This window comes from Chenopodium quinoa, unplaced genomic scaffold, assembly GCF_001683475.1.
Source record: "Chenopodium quinoa cultivar QQ74 unplaced genomic scaffold, ASM168347v1, whole genome shotgun sequence".
In the NCBI taxonomy this organism is placed as follows: Eukaryota; Viridiplantae; Streptophyta; class Magnoliopsida; order Caryophyllales; family Amaranthaceae; genus Chenopodium; species Chenopodium quinoa.
In genome coordinates, this window is record NW_018742558.1 from 906,012 (window position 1) to 928,160 (window position 22,149).

At 37.4% G+C, this 22,149-nt stretch overlaps 1 protein-coding gene across 3 annotated transcripts; it reads right to left on the bottom strand.

Moving 5' to 3' along the window:
* Nucleotides 1-7,395: 7,395 nt before the first annotated feature.
* On the bottom strand, nt 7,396-21,198 carry LOC110720576 (DNA-directed RNA polymerase I subunit RPA12-like). Of its 3 annotated transcripts, XM_021899617.1 has the most exons (8): nt 20,989-21,198; nt 20,462-20,527; nt 18,181-18,244; nt 17,594-17,718; nt 16,534-16,574; nt 8,070-8,153; nt 7,918-7,977; nt 7,396-7,820 (listed from the first exon to the last, which is right to left on the bottom strand). In XM_021899617.1, the coding sequence occupies exons 4-8, from the start codon at nt 17,709-17,711 to the stop codon at nt 7,743-7,745; spliced, it is 381 nt and encodes a 126-aa protein (XP_021755309.1). In that variant the 5' UTR covers nt 17,712-17,718; nt 18,181-18,244; nt 20,462-20,527; nt 20,989-21,198; the 3' UTR covers nt 7,396-7,742. The 3 variants fall into 3 exon arrangements, with proteins under 3 accessions (XP_021755309.1, XP_021755308.1, XP_021755310.1); XM_021899616.1 differs by lacking the exon at nt 20,462-20,527; XM_021899618.1 differs by lacking the exons at nt 20,462-20,527; nt 20,989-21,198 and adding an exon at nt 19,147-20,435.
* Nucleotides 21,199-22,149: the final 951 nt, after the last annotated feature.

Consider the following 22,149-nt stretch of genomic DNA (forward strand, 5'->3'; position numbering starts at 1 on the left):
ATTTCTGTTTTAAATTATTACTTGTAGTTTAGATTGGCTAAAAATCTATATATTATACTGGTACAAATTTGGTAAAAAAATAAAAATCAATTTGTAAATATATTGTACTGTAATATTGTACTCTGTACCAAATTTAGGTAAAGAATATTAGGATAAATTTAGTCAAAGCTAGAAAACAAACTACAGTGGCGTAAGTTTTTTTTTTATTTTTTATTTTTAATCTATTTTCATTATTTCTAAAACCAATGTTATTTTTTTTATCTAAAATCATTTGATCACCTTCCTAATTTACGGTTATTATATTTGATATCTTCAACCTTCAACAATGGCATGTTCTTTATATTTGAGAGCTTCAATATTCAACAATGGTGAATATGTAAAAGAATATGATAAAAATTTAATACACATGAAATCATAAGATATAATACAAGATTCTTTAAATGAATATATTTATGAAGATAATCAGATTGATTATAATCTATAAATTAATTTGTCGTGAAATTGAAGAATAATCATAATAGTTATATAGGTTGAAGATGAATATAAGATATTTTTATTCAATTGTCTAAAAGAAGACAAAAAAAAGTTTTTAAACAAATAAATTTAACCAAACTAGAGTTAATGACTTGATGACTAGACTTGATGACTGTGTAATGACGAGACTTGACGACTGTGTAATGACTTGATGACTAGACTTGATGTATGTGTAATGACTTAATGACTAGACTTGATTACTGAGTTAATAACGTGATGACTAGACTTGATGACTGTTTTGTTGAGGTATCGAATTGGACGGCTAGGATCGATTAGTCAATTAAAAAATAAACAGATGAGATTTAATCTCTTACCGTAGTCGTCCATAGTCGTCCGTAGTCGACGACTACGATAGAAGATTCGTGGGGGAGGGAGGGGGAGGGAATGCGCGCTGATTTCCTGCTGACAACTTTGGGTAAAGGTGGCAATGGTAGGCCTGGGGTGGCTGGGTAGGTTTAGGTTTTTTTTTATAATTTTTTTTTCTTTTTTGGCCAATAATAAAGCGACACGTGGCTTTATGGCCCCACTTAACGGATTCTCGAACAGAATCAGTTAAGTGGTGGTAAAATAAAATTTTTGAAAAATGTTATGGTGTTAAAATAAATTTTTTTTATGGGGGTGTTAAAAACCATTTTGGGGTTTTTTTGCTTGTGTTAAAATCTAAAATTTCCTAATAAAAATTACATTCTTTCAAAAAACCTTGTGTCCTAATAAAGAAAAGATCCTCATAGAAGAGGAATATTTATTATAGATATAAAACTTAAATCAAAGATAAAAATAAGACAATAGAGGCTAGGTTTTTTCACTAATAAATAATTAGCTAATCATTAATTATCAATAACAAAAGCATAATCTTGTCCATAAAAATCATTGTGTATAGCTAAATTCAATAGGCAACATCCAACAACAGCTGATTTCACTGACTAAACTTTATATTATAAAATTCACCCTATGTTTCCTTACCCTATAAATTCCTACAATTTTGTGTAAGACTTACTGTTACAATTATTATGAAACAGATCGAGGTCGTACACTAGTCAATCAAACCGACCAAGTTAAGAGCCAACAACCGACATCAAATATTCAAATAAGGCCTTAAACTCTTTAACATACCTTGATATTTATTTTTGTCTTGCTTAAAAAGGTGTCCCTTCTTTTCTAAAACATTCGCATTGTTTCCCTAAAAGGAAATTTTCACAATAGTTGCAGTATTTCATTTTCTAGAAAAACCTTTTAATTAAAACGTTTTAGGCCCTGTTCTTTAGAGTTTTTGTACTCTACTTTTCTCTACTCTGCTCTAATAATTAATAATTAATATTAATAATAATAATAATAATTAAAATGAAAATTTAATACAAAAAAAATAAAAATAATTAATATTTATTAATAATGACTAACATTTATAGAAAATAATAATTAATATTTAACAATAATAATAAAATAATAATAATTATAATAATAATTATTAATATATTATAATAATAAGAATAATCAATATATAATATTAATTAATAATAATAACTAATATTTAATGGTAATAACTAATTATTATTATTATTATTATTATTATTATTATTATAAGTAGTAGTAGTAGTAGTAGTAGCAGTAGCAGTAGCAGTAGCAGCTGTAGAAGTAGTAGCAGTAGCGGTAGCAACAGTAGTAGTAGCGGTAGCAATGGGAGGAGCAGTAGTAGTAGCACTAGTAGTAGTAGTAGTAGTAGCAGTAGCAGTAGCAGTAGTAGCAGTAAGTAGTAGTAGTAGTAGCAGTAAGTAGTAGTAGCAGTAGTAGGAGCAGGAGCAGGAGCTGTAGTAGGAGCAGGAGCAGGAGCAGGAGTAGGAGGAGTAGGAGTATGAGTAGGAGTAGTAGGAGTATGAGTAGTAGTAGTAGTAGTAGTAGTAGTAGTAGTAGTAGTAGGAGTAGGAGTGGTACGTAGTAGTAGTAGTAGTAGTAGGAGGAGGAGGAGGAGTATTAGTAGTAGTAGTAGGAGTAGTAGTAGGAGTAGGAGTAGTAGGAGTAGCAGTAGCAGCAGTAGTAGTAGTAGGAGGAGGAGGAGTAGTAGGAGTAGGAGTAGTAGGAGGAGGAGGAGTAGGAGTAGGAGGAGTAGTAGTAGTAGTAGTAGTAGTAGTAGTAGTAGTAGTAGGAGTAGGAGTAGGAGTAGGAGTAGGAGTAGGAGTAGGAGTAGGAGTAGTAGGAGTAGTAGTAGGAGGAGTAGGAGTAGGAGTAGGAGGAGTAGGAGTAGTAGGTAGTAGTAGTAGGAGTAGTAGTAGGAGTAGGAGTAGGAGTAGTAGTAGTAGTAGTAGTAGTAGTAGTAGTAGTAGTAGTAGTAGTAGTAGTAGTAGTAGGAGGAGTAGGAGCAGGAGCAGGAGCAGGAGCAGGAGCAGGAGCAGTAGCAGTAGCAGCAGTAGTAGTAGGAGGAGGAGGAGTAGTGGTAGTAGTGGTGGTAGCAGTAGCAGTAGCAGCAGCAGCAGTAGTGGCAATAGTAGCAGTAGCAGTAATAGGAGTATCAATAGTAGCAGTGGTAGCAGAAATAGGAGTAGTAGTAGTAGCAGTGGTAGCACTGATGGGCGCGGGTGTGGTGACAAGATACTTGGCCCCCATAAATGATTATGCATGCAGTAATTTCGGGCTCCTTGGTACGCCAGTTAGCCCTTATAAGCAAATTGACATGATTGGTAATCGGCTCAATTGCACCTTGATTGAAGATCGGCCTGATGACGATCATATTCAAATGAACAGCTTTTGACACCTTTGATTAGTAGTCGGCCCGATTATGGTCTTGATTAATAGGAGGACTGATGACGATCAAATTACCGATTGCATATTGATTAAGCAAATTTGAAAACTGATTTGATTGGTGATTGATTATAATCTTAAAAGATTCCTATGATGGAGATTTCTACAGAGATTGACTTCAAGATCTATAGAGATTGACTTCAAGATCTACAGAGATTGACTTCAAGATTGAAGAATCTTGAGATAAGGTTCTTCCCAAAGCTAGAAAGGTTGATTACTCCTAAAAGTAAAGACAAGAAGATTTGAAAATTCAAGATGAAGAAGCTTTCAATAGGAGGCTTTAAGATTAAAAGTGTCTCTTGCTTGGATTTGAGAAGGATGGTTCGAGATGAAACAACCTTCGATAGCTTTCACTATGATTGGGGAGGTTATTATTTGATTTGAGAAAAGAACGATTCGAGATGGAGAAATTTTTGATATCTTTCGCTAAGATGGTGGAAATTATCATACAGATTTGAGAAGATAGCTCGAGATGGGCGGTCTTCGACGACGTTTGCTAAGATTGAGAAGGTTGTCACTCAGATTTGAGAAGATAGCACGAGATGGGCGGTCTTTGACAGTGTTCTCTAAGATTGTGGAGGTTGTCACCTAGATTTGAGAATAACGGTTCGTGATGAGGCGGACTTCGATGACATTCGCTATGATTGGGAAGGTTGTCACCATGATTCAAGGAGATGTAGCAGCATTGATAGACGGTGTTCCCTAAGATGTGGAAGATTGTCACTATGAAATTGAAGATAGCTCCGACCATCAGTCTTCAACGATGCTCCCTAGGATGTGGAAGGTTGTCATAAACAATATAAGATGGCTACAAGTTATCTTCAACCATATTCCCTAGGATGTGGAAGATGGTCAGGAAACAGCAGAAATTGGAGGTAGCTACAAGCGGAGCAGTCTTCAGGCAATATCCCCTAGCTTGAGGAAGGTCGTCAAACAAAATTGGTTACTCTTGAGACGTGTGCTCGATGGTGCAAAATACGCGTTTCTTAACTCTTTTATCTGTTTAAACTAACGCTATTTTGCAGGTATCGGCATTACAAGAGTGATTTAGGATTGCAGAATGTTCTGAATCATTCACCGTCCCTATCGCTACTTTGACTTTTGTTTTCGAAACTTGAGTTTTTCCAAATTCATTCAAAGTGGGGGCTTCTGTAGACACCCAAATGTGTCTTTCCAAAACCAAACTCAGTTATGAATACCTTTCACGTCATTTGATTATCGGACATAGTGAAAGTGTGAAAAGTCTAGTGATGTGGATGTTTTATTAAAATATCTCTCTTTCTGTTTTAAAAAATGTTTCTTCTTTCACTCTATTTATTAAAATAGTAATTCCAATTTGGTTTAGTCCATGATAAGGGTCCACTAATAGTGTATTTGGATTGGGCTCGAAAAGAGCTTTCCAACGATATATTATAAGTCCAATTCCGATGAATAAAGAGGAAGTTATGAATTAAATTAGATTTGGCCTAAAATGATTTTACATGTGGTCCAATGATCTAGAGGAGGGCTTATTAATTATTATTCCTAAAGTTATTATGATTGATTTTAATCTTCTAGAAATATCTAGAAGGTTCTTTTTAATTCTAATGAGATTAGGATTGATAATTATATTTTAAAGAGTTTTATTTTGAATAAAATATGTGATTTGGCACGAATATGATTTTAATTTGCATAACGCGGAATTAGCTGCTTAATTGTATTAAGAAGATGATTCCGCGTACAAAGCGCGTTTTAATTTTGACTTAGCGTGAGACAACAAAGTTGTCGCTTGGCGCTAACAGTTGTCGCCTGGCGCTGCTCCTGTTGTCTGGCGCTAATTCCTGTCGTTGGCGACAGGAGGTATTTTATTCCGAATATGACTTGATTTGATCCCGAGCTATTTTTTCTATAAACAGGGGTCGTATCTCCCCGTTTTTAATCATTCACAACCATCATCTCTCTCTATTCTCTCTCTATTCTTTTTCTATATACATTTATTAAAACGTATAAAAATTTTCTTTCTTACCTCAATTTCCTTCAATCATTAAACTTGTTTGGGCAATCTCCAACTCATCACCATTGAAGCAATCTCATCATCATCTTCGCCGCGATCTAAATCTTTAGGTAATTTTGAGTTTTTATTTTAATAAAAATATGTGAATATTTTAAAATTGTTAATTTCTAACAGTTTTTCATTTGTAATTTTAAATTTATGATGTTATAAATCAATAATTATTGTCTTTATGATGAATCAAGATTAAATTTAAGGTGGATATCCAAAATTTTAGAGTTAAAATAATTACAATCAAACTTGTGTGTAATCTCTGTATAAAAAAAAAAAAGGAAAATACACCTACTTTTAAATTGAATATTTAATGCAAAATGAACATTTTTGTAAAGCGGTACAAAATAAACATTTAATACACTAAAAATAAGCATTTAGTACATAAAAAATTAACAAATTTTAAGGATATATTTCATCTTTAGTTTTCGCTATTATTTATTATATAATATGAATATATGAAAATTATGTTCATTTTTAATATATTAAATGTTCATAATTTTTTGATAGATTCGTGTTTTTACATGTTCATTTAATTGAATGTGTTCATATATTTTTATAAAATCATTTTATTAGGTATAGTCCAATTATTCTAGGATTGTATGATAAATGTGCATTTTAATAAATGTTCTTTTTTTTTAACATGTTCACTTTTGTTTAAAAAAAAATGTTTTTTTTTTACGTGTTCATTTTTTATCACTAAATATTCATTTTTATACGTTTTAATAAATTTTCTTATTAAATGTTCATTTTAAGGGGTTGGTCCGACAATTATTTGAATATATGATAATTAATTCATGATTAATATACTAAATGATCATTTTTTGTAAACGTTTTCACTTATTAGTACTAAATATATATGTCTTTCAAAAAAATAGTACTATATATATATATATATACATGTTCAATTTTTATAATTGAATGTTCATTTTTTTTTTACATGTTTATATTTTTTAGCCAAATTTGTCAGAAAAAACCTTTTAAAAGCATCATTTTGCGAAAAAATACCTAAAAAAAAAAAACCCTCCATGTCCATTATTTTTGCAAGAGAAAACCTATTTACTTAATTAACCTTTAATTTACTTCTAACTAATCTCTAATAACCTACCAAATTACTTGATAATTACATTTAATTTCCCAGATCCCCCTCCTCCGGCGACCTACCTCCACTGCCGGCTGATCCTCCCTCCCTTATCCCCGTCGGCAACCACCACCTCCCTTTAAATTTTGGCTATAGTTTACTCAAACATGCTCAAATCAATTCCAAATCAAATGCAATTTGCTTCTAAATCACCTTAGCATCACATACATACATAATCAAAGTCAAAGCAAGCACCAATTGCAAGCAAAAAGCATAAAATTAAAAACCCCCAAATTGATTTTCTAGGGTTTTTCAAAATAAAAAAGGTGGTGGTCGCCGGTGGGGAAAAAGGGTTGGCCGGCGATGGAGGTAGGTCGCCGGAGGTGGATGATTTGGGCAGCGAGTCCAATGGGTGGGGTTGCTACAAAGGGAGGAGGAAGGGATGAGGTGGTTTGAGATGGAAGTTTGTTTTATATATAAATTAAATATAATTATTTAGTAACTTGGTGGGTTAGAACTTAATTAGAACAAATAGGTTGAAATTAGAGGGTAATTAAGTAAATAGGTTTCCTCTCGCAAAAAAATAATAAACGTGGTGGTTTATTTTAACTAAAAAGCTTTTAAAAGGTTTTTTTTTCCGCAAAATATTGCTTTTTAGAAAAGGATTTTGTTTTTTAAACAAATTTTCCAATTTTTTTTCTAACAAATTTTCCAATTTTTTTTTTAACAGATTTTCCTTTTTTTTTTTTTTTTTTTTTTTTTTTTTTTACAAAAAGTTTCATTTTATAGGATGTGGTGCAACTATCTATTGCCCCTAGTCAACTGGTAATCTGGTACTTACTACTTAGCAACCATATGCTATACTATTTTGCGTCAAAAAAAAAATATATATGCTATACTATTTTGGAATTACGGTTAAAGAAGTATTAAAACACAAAAGAGTACGGAGTAAAAACATGGAAAAATCAGAAAATGTACTTTAACTAGTACATAAACTAGATGTTTCACAATGCTCCTAACTTGCTGCGGTAGGTTCCAGCCATGTGCCAAACTGATGAGCCAGTAGGTCACTTAGCCACAAGAATACGAAGTACACAAACAATATAATTGCAAGGTAAAATACAAATCCAAATAACAATGGGAAAAAAACAAAAACTAAAACAAACCACCCTTCTTAACAATTAACTAGTTACTTTTACAAGCAAAATTACCAAATAATGGCTCCAAGAAGACAACCAACAATGTAGCTTCCAAAATATACTCCATCTTACCAAAACAGAAAAAATATAACAGCTAAGAGTTCTCCTTCCATCGATGTCGACATGAAGGGCACTCGTAGAAATTAGTCTGTCCTTCATCTGCTGATCTCGTCTGTAGACAGTGAATTTCAGCACTCAGATGGGCAATTGAGTCAAAAGATAAAAGTTATATAGGAGCAATACATGAGTAAACATGTTTTAGAGCTTACTTGTCTTGAATCAACTAGCTCAACAGGGCTGTGTCCACACTTTTCACAGGGCTGGTTAATCTGCAAGGAAAATCATGCAAATACACAGATCAGAACACATTCCAGAAATATTTACAGGTCTTCATCACTGTCTCACTTAGCTCCATATTTACCTCTTGTCTTTGCACTTTCACGTCACCGGACATTACTCCATCGACCTTCACGAATGGCTCCATTTGTAATGCCCTTCTAATATCCTATAAGATTTACCCGATAAATCAAGTAAACAAGTTTGATCAATTGAACATTCCATAGCCTTGTAGAAAGCTTGTTTCAATCAAGGATCCTAAGAAAAGTGAATGTGAAAGGATTAATCTTTAGTTTTTTTAGGTAAAAGAGGAGGTGGGGTGGGGGGAGGGTAGTCTTTTTATTTCAAGTGTTCTAAACTTCAAATCTATCATATACACAACAAACCCTAAAAGATACAACAAAGACAAGAAAACTACCAATTCGAGCTAATTTGAAAAGGTACCCTCTAAACTCAGAATTATGATGGGAAACTTGAAAAACAATGGTTATGCCAAAGAAACTTCTACCACCATCTAATAGCCAGCAAAAGTTCTAGCATATAAAAGGAAGACTCATCCACTATATTACAGAATTGCCCAGAAGAAAGCAGCGCAGAAATGAAGAGCTCCCTCTGATTTTACAAACTTAAAACCCTTTTTTCTATGGTTATAAAGACACCAGCTTGAAAAACTTAATTTTGGACTGGGAATCATGCTGAAGTAGATAAAAATACCAGTTCAAGCGACTACTGACCAGGTCTAAAGAGGCCCTAAACATACACAGTTTTTACCTAGGCAGCAACAACATATTTCTTCCGAGGATGTCATTCTTTTGCATCAGAGACACAAGTTTCTAACATGTTACAAACTTACAATACTATCACCAGTCAGCCCAGCAATCTATGGAAGAAAAACGATGTTCTCAAGACTGTACAACTAGTCATTGCTCTCAGTCTCGCCACCACATTGTACATGTTAACAACATTCTATAAACAAAACAAATAGAATGTGCCAGAACGAACCTAAAACCTAGGTTGAGTAATAATGTTGAGGAAAAAGGACACTTTTTTATTTTGCAAGGCAGATTATGTTATATTGCATGCCTGGCACCACAAAGTACTGAGCTGTATATTGCCTTAACTATCACTAGTATACTACTTTACTGCAGCATGAAAAGGGTGGTAGAGATACAATTCTGGAAGTGAGTATAAAAGATCAATCGCATTCTAAATAAACCGTCATACAATGATTAACCAGTAGTAAATATTACAGTCCCAATTAAATGGGCTAGATCCTCATAAGAGAACTTGTTTGGTATTCAAATGTAGGAGCACTGTCCAATTCCTATAATAAGAATTATTGTTTGATCACAGGTAAAAAAAAACGTGGACTAGAGGTCATCAAGAGGACCTACAGCTTCAAAAGATAAGAGACTAATGTACACCAATGCCTCCCTGGGTTAAACCCATATTAACCATATAAACACATTTGTTGTTGGTTTGTAAGAAGAATGGAATTTCACACAATGCACTAGAATTCTTTAAAATGCCCTGATTTGTTTGTGAGCTCCATAAGAGTATTTAGACACATACATGCAATGTATAAAAAAGCTCAAGGAGCGCTGAAGCGATAAGGGTTATGCAGTGCCTAGGTGCACCTAAGGCGTGCCATTTAAACAGTAGAAAAAATTGGCAGAAATTTGCTTCAGGTGCGCCTAATTAAAAACGCCTTGCCTAGGCCAAAATAAGCGCTTACCCCCTACTGCCTTGCGCCTCAAAGCCTAGGCGTACTTTTCAAACACTGCATACATGTACTGCCGTGCAACCCCTTATCAACCTTCGTCCTGCAAAGGTAGCACTAATATCCCAGTCTGCCAATAACAATTGTCTATTTATTCTCTATGGATAACTAATAGATCATCAGAACCAATTCAATTTTTCATAAATTATGTTTTGAGTCAGAAATAGATTATCAACATATATTAAAGCTGATGACACATTACTTACATAGCTCACAAATAAACAATTGAATAAAAGGTACACATAGAATGCACCTAGCTCCTGCCATCTCCCAACTGTCACACATGTGTACCCAACACTCAATAAGGGGTGTATATAGTACCCACCATCTTACTTCATGACCATGAAACATTTCAAGCAGAAGAAATATTCACAGCTCCTAACCACCAATTTTAAATATTTACGTAGTCATCTAGGGACTTTCTTTCTTGGAAAGGCTTTGTTTGTTATGTGAACTACATGAGAGTATTTAGATATATACACTTGGTGCTATCATCACAAACCTCAGGTTGGTTTTAACTCTGTTAAGAACCTTGAGTAAGCCAAAATGGAGAAAGTATCTGTGTTGTCTTGCAGAACTACTTAGGTGGAGGCATTAATTGAGATTTGGATGCTTCTTGCTTCTTTTTAATTTTTTTTCTTTTGAGATTTCATTTTTCTATTCACTACAATGATTTTTGAAGAAAACAGTCTTTGAAATTCATACAATCAGCTGAAATTTTACTGTCAAGTAATATTGAAATGCCAAACAAGACTGATAGTGACAAGAATGCATAAAGTTCATTGACCGTGTATTTCTAGCGGTTAATGATAAGTTTTAAGCATTAGGTATAAAATAAGCCTCATGAAATAAGAATAAAGAGTGAGGAGAATAATCATGTTATAGACCCACATGTGCAATCAGTCCAGTCAGCTAGGATGGCCCAAACACCAATTCGGGTCTATCAAAGGAGGCCCAAGCTGAGTGGACTTCACTTCAATTCCAACGGTAACGAAAGGGGAGCAAACAAAGTCAACAACAAAGCTGAAACAGGAAAGGGGACATGAAGAACAGAGCATTTGGGTGGCAAGCCGAATCGGGAAAGAAGACAAGGAGTTCTAGCCATGGAAGAGGGACACTTTTGTGTTATGTCTATTTTGCTTTTTACTAGATGACAATCTTAATTAATATTAGGGCTTGTAATTGAGAGAAGAGCTTGAGTATTTAAACTAGCTTGTAAGAAAGTAGCAACCATCCAGAAAATAGTGAGGAAACACTTTGAGAGTAGTAGCCTCAAGCTACCCATGAGACTTATGGCCTCAAGCCATTGACTATCTTTTGTAATCTGCTAGTTTCCCGAATTAATCGAACAAGTATACAAGCCTTCCTCTAAATTGAGTCACAAAATTACATATAATTGTGTGCGAAAAATCAGTCCTTGACAACTTGGTATCAGAGCAGGCACGGTCATGGCGGGGGGGCCGTCACTAAGCCAGCGCGCCGATGCGGCAGACGAAAGGCTGGAAGTAGTTGAGTCACGGCTGCAGTCAATTGAAGATAAGCTCACTGATCATGATGTGTCCATTGGGCGCGCCGTAGCAGAGGCCGTAGGCAAGGCCATGGCTGAAACTCAAAAGGCCATCACCGAGAATTTTGCGACCCTCTTAGAGGCGGAGCAGAAGAGACAGGAAAAAAACCAGCTGAGAATTGAAGGTCGTTTTGACCGATACCGTAATGACCAGGACTTGCGGGCAACTATAGTAGCGAAGGAGCACGAGAAGCTACGCGAGGAGATAAGCGTCGCCTTGGCCGCCGCGACACAGCCCAAAACTAACCCACCTCAAACCAACAAACCCATAGAGGTGGTGCACGTCGAGAATAGCCACAACCACGGCGAGAATGATGTGAACACCAGCTGGGGGCTTAGGGATGCGGGAGTGGAGGAGGCAAGACCCCCGGGGGTGGCAGGATGAAGGGGGTGGCAACGGTGTGAAATGGAGACATAAAAAGATGGAAATGCCGGTCTTCGAAGGAAAGGTCCCCGACAACTGGGTGATGCGGGCCAAGATGTATTTCGACTATTACCAGGTGGCGGAGGAAGAACGGGTGACCGCTTCGGTGGTGGCTATGGACGGGTCGGCGCTCCAATGGTACCATTGGGAGCAACGCCGACGACCGTTCGCTCACTGGCCGGACCTGAGGTGTAGGCTGTTGAAGGAATTTCGATCCACCCACGCCGGCACGCTACATGAGCAGTGGTTGGCGGTGGGGCAGATGTCGACGGTGGAGGATTATAGGCGGAAATTCATTGAATTGGCTTTTCCCTTGGATGACGTTCCCGAAAGTTTGATGAAAGGGCAATTTATAAACGGCCTCAAGGAGGATATCCGGGCGGAGCTCCGACTCTTGGATCCGGCGACCTTGGAGCATGCCATGGAACTGGCGGGTCGGATCGAGGAGAGGAACTGGATTAGTGGGGGAAGAAGGTAATCGGGTCGTGGAGATCTGGGTCGGGTTTGGGGGCTCCAAATCCGAGTGGTTCAGGAAGTAAGGGGGGTGGGCTCATTCAGACATATGGCTTGCCAGTAAATTGGGCCTAACCAAAATTTGGCCCAAACCAGCAGAGTCTCAAGTTAGTGTGGGCCGGCCCACTTCCTGCCAAAACTCTAAAAACACGAAGGCTCACAAAAACAGAGTACCAAGAACGGAGGGCCAAGGGCCTCTGTTTCCGTTGTGATGAGAGGTGGGGCGTCGGCCACTGTTGCAAGCGGAAGGAGCTGAGCGTCCTTATGGTGGCCGGAGAACCGACAGAGTTGGGGGAGGAGGAAGACACCGAGCACGAGGAAGAGGAGGTGGCGGTAGGAGTCACTTTGTGTTTGGTGGTGGGTATTTCTAATCCCAAAACGATGAAATTAAGGGGGGTGGTACACGGCGCGTCTGTGGTAGTGATGGTGGATCTCGGTGCCACCCACAATTTCATCTCTCATAGGGTCATCGAAGAAGGTGGAATGCCGCTTGATGAGGGAGGGGAGTTTGACGTTTCCCTGGGTAATGGGGAGACGGTCAAAGGCAAGGGGGTCTGCCGGGGAGTGAAACTGAAGCTCACTGGTGGCGTAACCATTGTCGAGGATTTTTTGCCTTTGGGGTTAGGAAACGCGGACGTCATTCTTGGCGTTCAGTGGCTAGAGAAGCTCGATGCGGTGACTACGAATTGGAAGACGCATATTATGTGTTTCACCGTCGCCGTAGCTCCGGTGACGTTAGTGGGGGACCCATCATTGGAGAGCAGCAAGGTGTCGTTGAAGGCGATGCTCAGAACCTTGTGTAAGAGTCGAGGTGGGTTGTTGGTTGAAGTGAATCGAATTGAAGCTGAGATGAGTGAGATGGTGGAAGCAGGAAGGAGTGAATTGGTGGAAGAAGACCTCCCTGACTATTTGAAGAGCTTACTGGATGAGTTTGGGCCCGTGTTCCATATGTCAAATGGGCTTCCCCCTAACCGTGGGCACGAACATGGAATTATTCTCAAGAAGAACAGCAACCCTATAAGTGTAAGGCCTTATAGGTATCCTCTCCTTAGAAAGGCTTATTAAGGAGATGCTAGAGGCTGGGATAATTCGGCCCTCTACGAGCCCATTTAGTAGCCCGGTGCTACTAGTGAAGAAGAAGGACGGTTCTTGGCGCTTTTGCGTCGGCTACCGGGCCTTAAACAAGGAAACGGTGCCGGACAAATACGCGATTCCGGTGATAGATGAGTTGCTAGATGAGCTCCATGGTGCCATGGTTTTTTCGAAGCTCGATTTAAAATCGGGATACCATCAAATTCGAGTTAAGCCCAACGATGTTCATAAAACCGCGTTTAGAACTCATGAGGGTCACTACGAATTTTTAGTGATGCCTTTTGGGTTAACAAACGCTCCCGCCACTTTTCAATCGTTGATGAACGATGTATTTAGGCCACATTTGAGGAAGTTTGTCCTAGTCTTCTTTGATGATATACTCATCTATAGTAGGAGTGAGGAGGAGCATAGGAGGCATGTTGAGATAGTTTTGAGGACGTTGGCCGAGCATGAGCTCTACGCCAACCTCAAAAAGTGTGAGTTTGGGAAGTTGGAGGTGGCCTACTTGGGCCATGTGATCTCAAGAGGGGGAGTAGCAATGGACCAAGAGAAGGTTGACGCGATCCTTAGGTGGGAAGTGCCGAAGAACCTAAGGGAGTTAAGGGGATTTCTCGGGTTGACCGGGTATTATAGGAAGTTTGTAGCGAGATATGCTCAAATTGCGGCCCCACCCACCTCACAATTGAAGTAGGATTGTTTTGAGTGGTCGGAAGAGGCCACCTTAGCCTTTGAAACTCTTAAGAAGGCAATGACTTCAGCACCCGTACTAGCCATGCCGGACTTTGGGAAGGAATTTGTGGTAGAAACCGATGCTTCCAGGTTTGGAGTTGGGGCGGTAATGATGCAAGGTGGTAGGCCGATTGCTTTCTATAGCAAATTGCTAGGTGCAAGAGCTCGTGAGAAATCAATTTATGAGAAAGAGTTGATAGCCATATGTTTGGTTATTGTGAGGTGGAAACATTACTTATTGGGCCGACATTTTGTGGTACGAACTGGATCAACAAAGCCTACGGTTTATCACTTAACAAAGGGAAGTGGGTGGAGAGTATCAAAAATGGATGCGGAAATTGGTGGGATTCGACTTCGAGATTCAATACCGTCCCGGAGCATCAAATCGGGTGGCAGATGCACTTTCCCGAATGGATCAAGCCAAGGTCCAATTTGGGGCTTTAATTCATTCACAAAGGGTAGATTGGGCTGATTTGGAAAAGGAGCTTCTTGAGGATAAATGGTTGGCCAGTTGAAAGTGGGCCTAGAAGAAGGAAGAGAAGGATTAGTTGGGTTTCACTTAGATGGGGCACGTGTAATGTATAAGGGGCGGATTGTTATACCCAAGAACTCTCAATTCATACCAGTTCTCCTTCAAGAGTACCATGACACCCCGACGGGTGGACACGACGGCGAAGTCAAGACATACATTAGACTCGCCGCCGATTGGTTCTGGGTGGGAATGCACCGTCAAGTCGGCGATTATGTTCGGAGGTGTATGGTTTGTCAACGCAACAAGGCAGAGCAAAGGAGTCCGCTTGGGTTGCTGCAACCCCTTCCGATCCCGACGGCGATTTGGGAGGATATATCGATGGACTTTGTGGAGGGGCTGCCGGTTTCGAAGGGGATAGATGCGGTGATGGTGGTTGTGGATCGGCTGTCGAAATATAGCCACTTCATCGGGCTCAAACATCCGTTCAACGCTCTCAAGGATTATTTTGTTCGAGATATAGTGAAGCTCCATGGTTTCCCATCTACCATCGTTTCCGACCGCGACAAGGTGTTTATGAGTAATTTCTGGAAAGAACTCTTTCGTTTGCAAGGCACCCATCTCAAAAGAAGTACTTCATATCACCCTCAATCCGACGGTCAAACGGAGATTGTAAACAAAGGGCTAGAGACCTACTTACGGTGCTTCATCGCCGATCGACCAAAATCTTGGGCGGGGTGGCTGCCTTGGGCGGAGTACGCGTATAACACCTCACCGCATACTTCGACCAAACTCACACCCTTTAAGGTGGTCTACGGCCGCGATCCCCCGAAGTTGTGGCGAATTGGAAGTGGCCAAACTCCGGTGGATAAATTAGAGTGGCTGCAAGAGCGAGATGTGATGTTGGATGAGCTTAAGGTGAATTTAATTAAGGCCCAGCAAACCATGAAAGAATACGCGGATCGGAAGCGGAGGGATGATCAGTTTGAAATTGGGGATGAGGTTTTCCTCAAACAGCCGTACCGTCAGCGTTCATTGGCTAGACGGCCATATGAGAAGCTCGGGGCAAGGTTCTATGGGCCGTACAAAATCATCCAAAGAGTGGGGAGGGTGGCTTACAAGCTAGAGCTACCCCCGGAATGCCGAATACACCCGGTGTTTCACATATCGCAGCTCAAACGGGTTGTCGGGTCTGCGCCAGTCAATCCCACGATGCCAAGTCAGCTGACTACGAATTTGGAATTAATAATGGAACCAGAGGGTATATTGGAAGTTCGGAGAACCAGAGACAGTGTCGAGGTGCTGGTCCAATGGGCAGGGCTGCCGGATTTTGAAGCGACTTGGGAGGAGGCTGCGTTGATTGCACAGAGGTTTCCCGACTTCCACCTTGAGGACAAGGTGAATCTTGAGGCGGCGGGTATTGTTAAAGACCCACATGTGCAATCAGTCCAATCAGCTTGGATGGCCCAAACACCAATTCGGGTCTATCAAAGGAGGCCCAAGCTGAGTGGACTTCACTTCAATTCCAACGATAACGAAAGGGGAGCAAACAAAGTCAACAACAAAGCTGAAACAGGAAAGGGGACATGAAGAACAGAGCATTTGGGTGGCAAGCCGAATCGGGAAAGAAGACAAGGAGTTCTAGCCATGGAAGAGGGACACCTTTGTGTTATGTCTATTTTGCTTTTTACTAGATGACAATCTTAATTAATATTAGGGCTTGTAATTGAGAGAAGAGCTTGAGTATTTAAACTAGCTTGTAAGAAAGTAGCAACCATCCAGAAAATAGTGAGGAAACACTTTGAGAGTAGTAGCCTCAAGCTACCCATGAGACTTATGGCCTCAAGCCATTGACTATCTTTTGTAATCTGCTAGTTTCCCGAATTAATCGAACAAGTATACAAGCTTTCCTCTAAATTGAGTCACAAAATTACATATAATTGTGTGCGAAAAATCAGTCCTTGACAAATCATACCTCTCCTGAAACGGTATAACATGTTCCCTTTCCTTCAACCTCTGAAAATATCAGAACACATCATAAATGCCACATTGTTAGAAGATCAAACATGAGCAAGAAAATTCATCATAAAATGTAGAAGGCTATAATTAAAGTAACAGCATCCAGTGATGACATAGTTCCTAACTTCATAAACATAATCAAAGCAGTAGTACTTATATCATGCAATCTGGAAAATTTTAGCACTAAAATCAGAAAATTCTTCAGGTATAAAGAGTAGAAGGGAAGAGCTTTTCAGAAATTGTTAATAGAAATACATACTTTTTTGAAAGTTCATTTAAATTTTTCTAGAATTCATAGAAATTGTCATATCAACAACAAATTTCAAATGCTTATGAATTATATGAATATATTGCATCAATTAAGAAGAACACAGAAAATGGAATAGAATGTGCGCAAAATAGTTGCAAATGTCAAACAATTAAAATCTAATTGCATTCTATCTCTAATAGGAAACCATCCTTCATATCAAATAAAAACTTCCATGTTTTAACTTCCATAGTTCCATGTCCACTACACACCAATAACGATATAATTCGAGCAATTCGAGACTAGTTAGGGATTCAGACCAAATATTGCACTAACATTTGCTAATTATACTAAGGGCCTGTTCTCATTGACTGAACTTAGCTGAATTGAATTGAACTGAACTAAACTGAAATTAATATTTTATAAGAGAAGGAAATTAAGAGCTGAACTGAACTGAGCTGAAAATAAACGTATGAGAACAGGCCCTAAATTCATATATGAGAGATTGTTGTATACATTCGAGTGTACCGTATACCCACAAATATTACGGTATGCACGGCTGTATATAACAAATTCCAAGGTTCATCTTTGATCAATTGCAAACTATTCCATCTTTGGTTCCAAGTACATTCAATGACATTCAACAATCTCGTTCAAAAACAATCCAAATGAATTATATTGTGCCTAGACAAAGCTCGACTCGGTAACAGGAAATTGTAATTGACTATACAGCAAGATTATTGAGAAGATAATAATAAGAAGAAGGTACCTTTAAGGCTTTTCCTTGTACGGCATAAAGGGCAGCGAGCAAACCTAGTTGAATCCAATGACAACAATGTCCCACAAGAGCCACAAAACAAAAAATCCCGCCTTCTACTGTAATCCATACTAACCCTAAATAATACCCACCAACAAAAACATCAATTAATAAAGAGAGGAGCGTGAGAAAGAAAGAAAGTTGTTTCAACTAGGGGTGCTCATAACCGGGTACCCGGAAGTGCAGATAGTTATTCAAACGGCCCATTACCCGACCCGCTAATCGGGTACCCGTTTTTACCGGGTAGCTTCCTCGGGTACCCTAAATTTTAATATATATGTTTGTATTTTTTTTTTAAAAAAAAGAAACCTTTAATAATATGGACTTAAACCTACTGATTTTATTAAAAAAACTAACTTTTTCATTAAAAACAAAAAGTGATGTTTTTATCTATTAAAAGAACCTGCTGATTTCATTAAAAAAAAATTTAAAAAAAAAAAAAAAAAACTGATTTTATTCTCAAAAAAGCTGATGAACCTGCTTCCACCAACAAACTAGCAAAATCACATTAAAAACCTGCTTCCACCAAAAAAAATAACCTGTTGGCTGCTGCAAATCCCTGCAATGCTTCCCTATATGGGGCTATATCTGTAATCTGTACACCTGTTTAAGTACAAATATTCTCATAACTCAAACAAATTATGATTCAAAGTACAAAATGCAAACCAAAGTTCAAAGTGTCCAGAATGCACTAGCCAAAGCTAGAGAGTTTAAAGAGCCTACATCAAATTAAAACAACAAAACAACCAAATAAATTACAAAGTCCAAACAATATCTCAAAGCCACAAATTCAAGATGTGTGTAGCACATCTCATATGCAAACACTCACAATTCAACACACACCCATCCCAAAGGTTAAAGATTATTTTCAAGTACTTTATAACTAAATCATTTGAGCTAGCATTGTCAAGTCAAAACCATCTTCAAATTCCATTCTAACAAACACTTTTCAACAGATGAGCGGTACAACACGTATATGACAAATTTTGAGCAGAAGTCCATGTATCCGTAGTAAGACAAACTCTAGAAGACAATTTCTTGAAAAAAGTCTTTTAACTTTATCCTTTGTTCTATAAAAAGACCATAACAATCCCTCGTAATAGTAGCACGTGAGGGAGGAACAAAATCAGGATAAGCAACTTTGCAAAATTGACGAAAACCTTCACGTTCAACAAAAGCAAATGGCAACTCATCTACAATCAACATTTTAGCAAGTGCTTTCCTAACCTCATCATGATTAAATCTCCACAATTTAGGAACATTAAATGTCTCAACACTCCCATCAGTATTAACCTTAGTTCTAGACTCAAAATCTAAAAGTGTTTGTTTTCTATCAACATAACCGGGAGACTTTTTACACCTATTACTGTGACATGACATAGCATTAGTACCATTTCTAGTAGTACAGGTAATTTTTCGCCCACAATAAGCACATTTAGCATGATTTTCATCAATAGGAATCTCATGAAAATGTTCCCAAACATTAGAAGATTTTTTTCGTTTACCTCCAACATTTTCTGTTTTTGTTCCTTCCCAACCTTCCTGTTTTTCTTAGGCATTGATGAAGCCTCCTCCAAGATCTCACAATCATCAGATTCGTCATCTCCATTAGGCCCTGCCTGGATTGAGGGGAATGGAAACCTTGTTTGTTTGGTGGGAATAAAAAAGGGTTTGGGAATGGGATTATTTAGGGGTGATTTCCCACCATTTTATTACCTAGGGAGGGTAGGTAATAAATGGATGGGAATGGAAATAGGGGAAAATGACATTTTTGCCATTAATGAAAAGAATGAAATAATAGTCTTAGTAAGGGTATTTTGGTAAAATTATTATTTATTCCCTATATATTCCCACCCACCATCCAAACAAGGTATTGGCATATTTTCATGTATTCCCATCAATTAATTCCCAATCCCATTCCCACCTTTCAATCCCCATTCCCACAATCCAAACGCCCCGGGAGGGTAAAATTTAAAGGGGTAATAGTTATGGGCTTGTAACCTTGGCCTGTATTGAGTGTAATCTTTTAGCCCGGTAAAAACTCCCCCTCAAATGGGGGTAATATACTACCCAGCACCCCCCTAGAGTAACATTTACCCAGGGTAAAACCATTTTCTTTGTTTCCCTCTTTTTGCAACCTGTTCCAGAAACTGTTTCTCTCTCCTGCCAGACCCATAAAGTATTTCAGATCTGGAATGTAAAATGTTTCTTTTTTTTTAATTCAATAATTTATTAATTTTAATTTTCATTTATCATCAGTTTACCTCAAATATCTTGATTTTCAATTATAAAAAAAAAATAATAATAATTGACTTGATTTTCAACAATCAGTTTATTTCCAAAAAAAAATAATTAAATTTTTAACTTGATTTCTTCAAAAAAAATTTACTCATTAATTTCGATGACGGACTGAATTTAATTTTGAATTACTTTTCTTTTTATGCTTTTTTCTTTGGACAAGATTTTACTGTGAGATTTTTTTTTTCTTTTCGTCTAATGCTTTTTTTTTTATTACTCTGTAATTCGTTTTTGATTTTCTGTGAGATTTTTTTAAGTGATTTTGTTGGAAAAAATGTAAAAATGTGATTTGATTGTGACACAGTTCATGATTGTAAATCAGATTTTAATTTTATGATTTATAAATCAAATTTAAATGATTTTTAAGGAGAAAAAAAAATTATACAGGACTAGCAGCTTGTGAGTGCTCCATATAATACCAAACACATCAGATTAATCCCCCTAACAAAATTCATAAATAGATCAAATTAATTACTTCCCCCTAACAAATCCCCTCCCAATCATTATCCCCCTAACAACTACCTTTAATCCAGGCAAGCCCTTAGTCTGATTCGATTTTGCCCCCATCAAGTCATCAGAAGACATTTTCTGATCAAAGAATTAACAAGCAAAGCTTCAATGACTTGAGTATAATCAAACATAAGCAGCGAAATTAACCAAAAAATGTATTAGGAAATAACAATAAGTATAACCGTATAATCATACATAATCAGGAAATTAACCAAAAAAATGTATTTGGAAATAACTTAGGTATAAGTATAACCGTATAATCATACATAATCAGGAAATTAACCCCAAAAAATGTAATTGAAAATTACTTCAGTAAAATGACTATAATCACACATAATCAGCAAATTAACCAAACAAAATTCAAAAAAATAAACCCTAAGAAATGTAATTGAAAAAAACTTGAGTATTCCTCAATTGTACATAGCGAAATTAACCCCAAAAAATCCGACAAAAACCATAAAAATGTAATACAAAACAACTTGAGTATAATCAAACATAAGCAAAGAAATTAACCAAAAAAATTCGAAAACAATACCAACCTTACGCGGCTGACGGAGAGGAAGGACGTTCGCCTGAGACTCTGAGAGTTGAGAGTGTATGTTTGGAAATTGAGAGTGAGAAGGAGAAAGAAGAGTAGATGAAAGTAACCAGCCCTAATTTGAGTTCCAGCCAAGAAATTTTAAAAAAATATAAAAAAAAATTCCGGGTATTTAACGGGTACCCGCAACACTCAATGTCCGGCCCATTACCCGACCCGCAAATCTGATATTTTAGCGGGTTGGGTATGCAAAATTGGAAAAAAAATAATCAAAATTACCCGTCGAGTACTTTGCGGGTCAGCGAGTCGGGTCAAACGGATCGGGTATTTTTTAACACCCCTAGTTTCAACAGAGGGTCAGAGGCAAAGAGAGAGGGAAGGGGAGGGAGGGCGAGAGAGATATTACAACATTTTTTAACGAGCTTTGGCCTTTAGTTTTCAGCACGAACTCATCAAGTAGGGTCTGACTTGGACTGCAAAATATTTTTCTTCTGAAGGGCATATTCTTAAGTGCATCCTTGGGCTTTTAAGGCGGCTGCATCATTTATCAAATACCCTATTTTATACACCAAATACACATATATTGTGTATTACTGGAGTATTGGTGTATAATACTTCATCTCCTTCCTTCAATCTTCTTCCTATTTTATTTCTTTCCTTATTTCTTAATTTTCACATAAATTTTTTTCTCTTTTTCCAAATTCTTTACTTAATTCTTAATTATGGTTGAAATTTTCTCTATCCACTGTGTTTGACATTATCTTCTTCTATTAAAATTTTCTCTCTCCTCCATTTTTTATATTTTTGTTGATTCGTGATGGATTTAATTGGAATCTTAAAGAGATTGTTGATATAAGTTAGTTTATGTTATTGATTTGTAATTTAGTTTAATTGGTTATATTTTCTAAATTTGTGATTGATATACAATTTTGGGTATTTGTCAATTTGTAATAGGTGATGAACACAAGTTGATTGTACTACTTTTCTCTTCACTTTTCTTTCCTATAATAATTTTAATCAAATTTTTCATCAAAATTTCGACCATAATTTTCATCAAAATTTTATTCACCTCTGTTTCCTCTTTCGTTCTTCATTTTCTCTCTCCACTATTTTCTTTATTTTTCTCTTTTGTTTCACTTTTTCGATTGATTTTTTTTGCTTA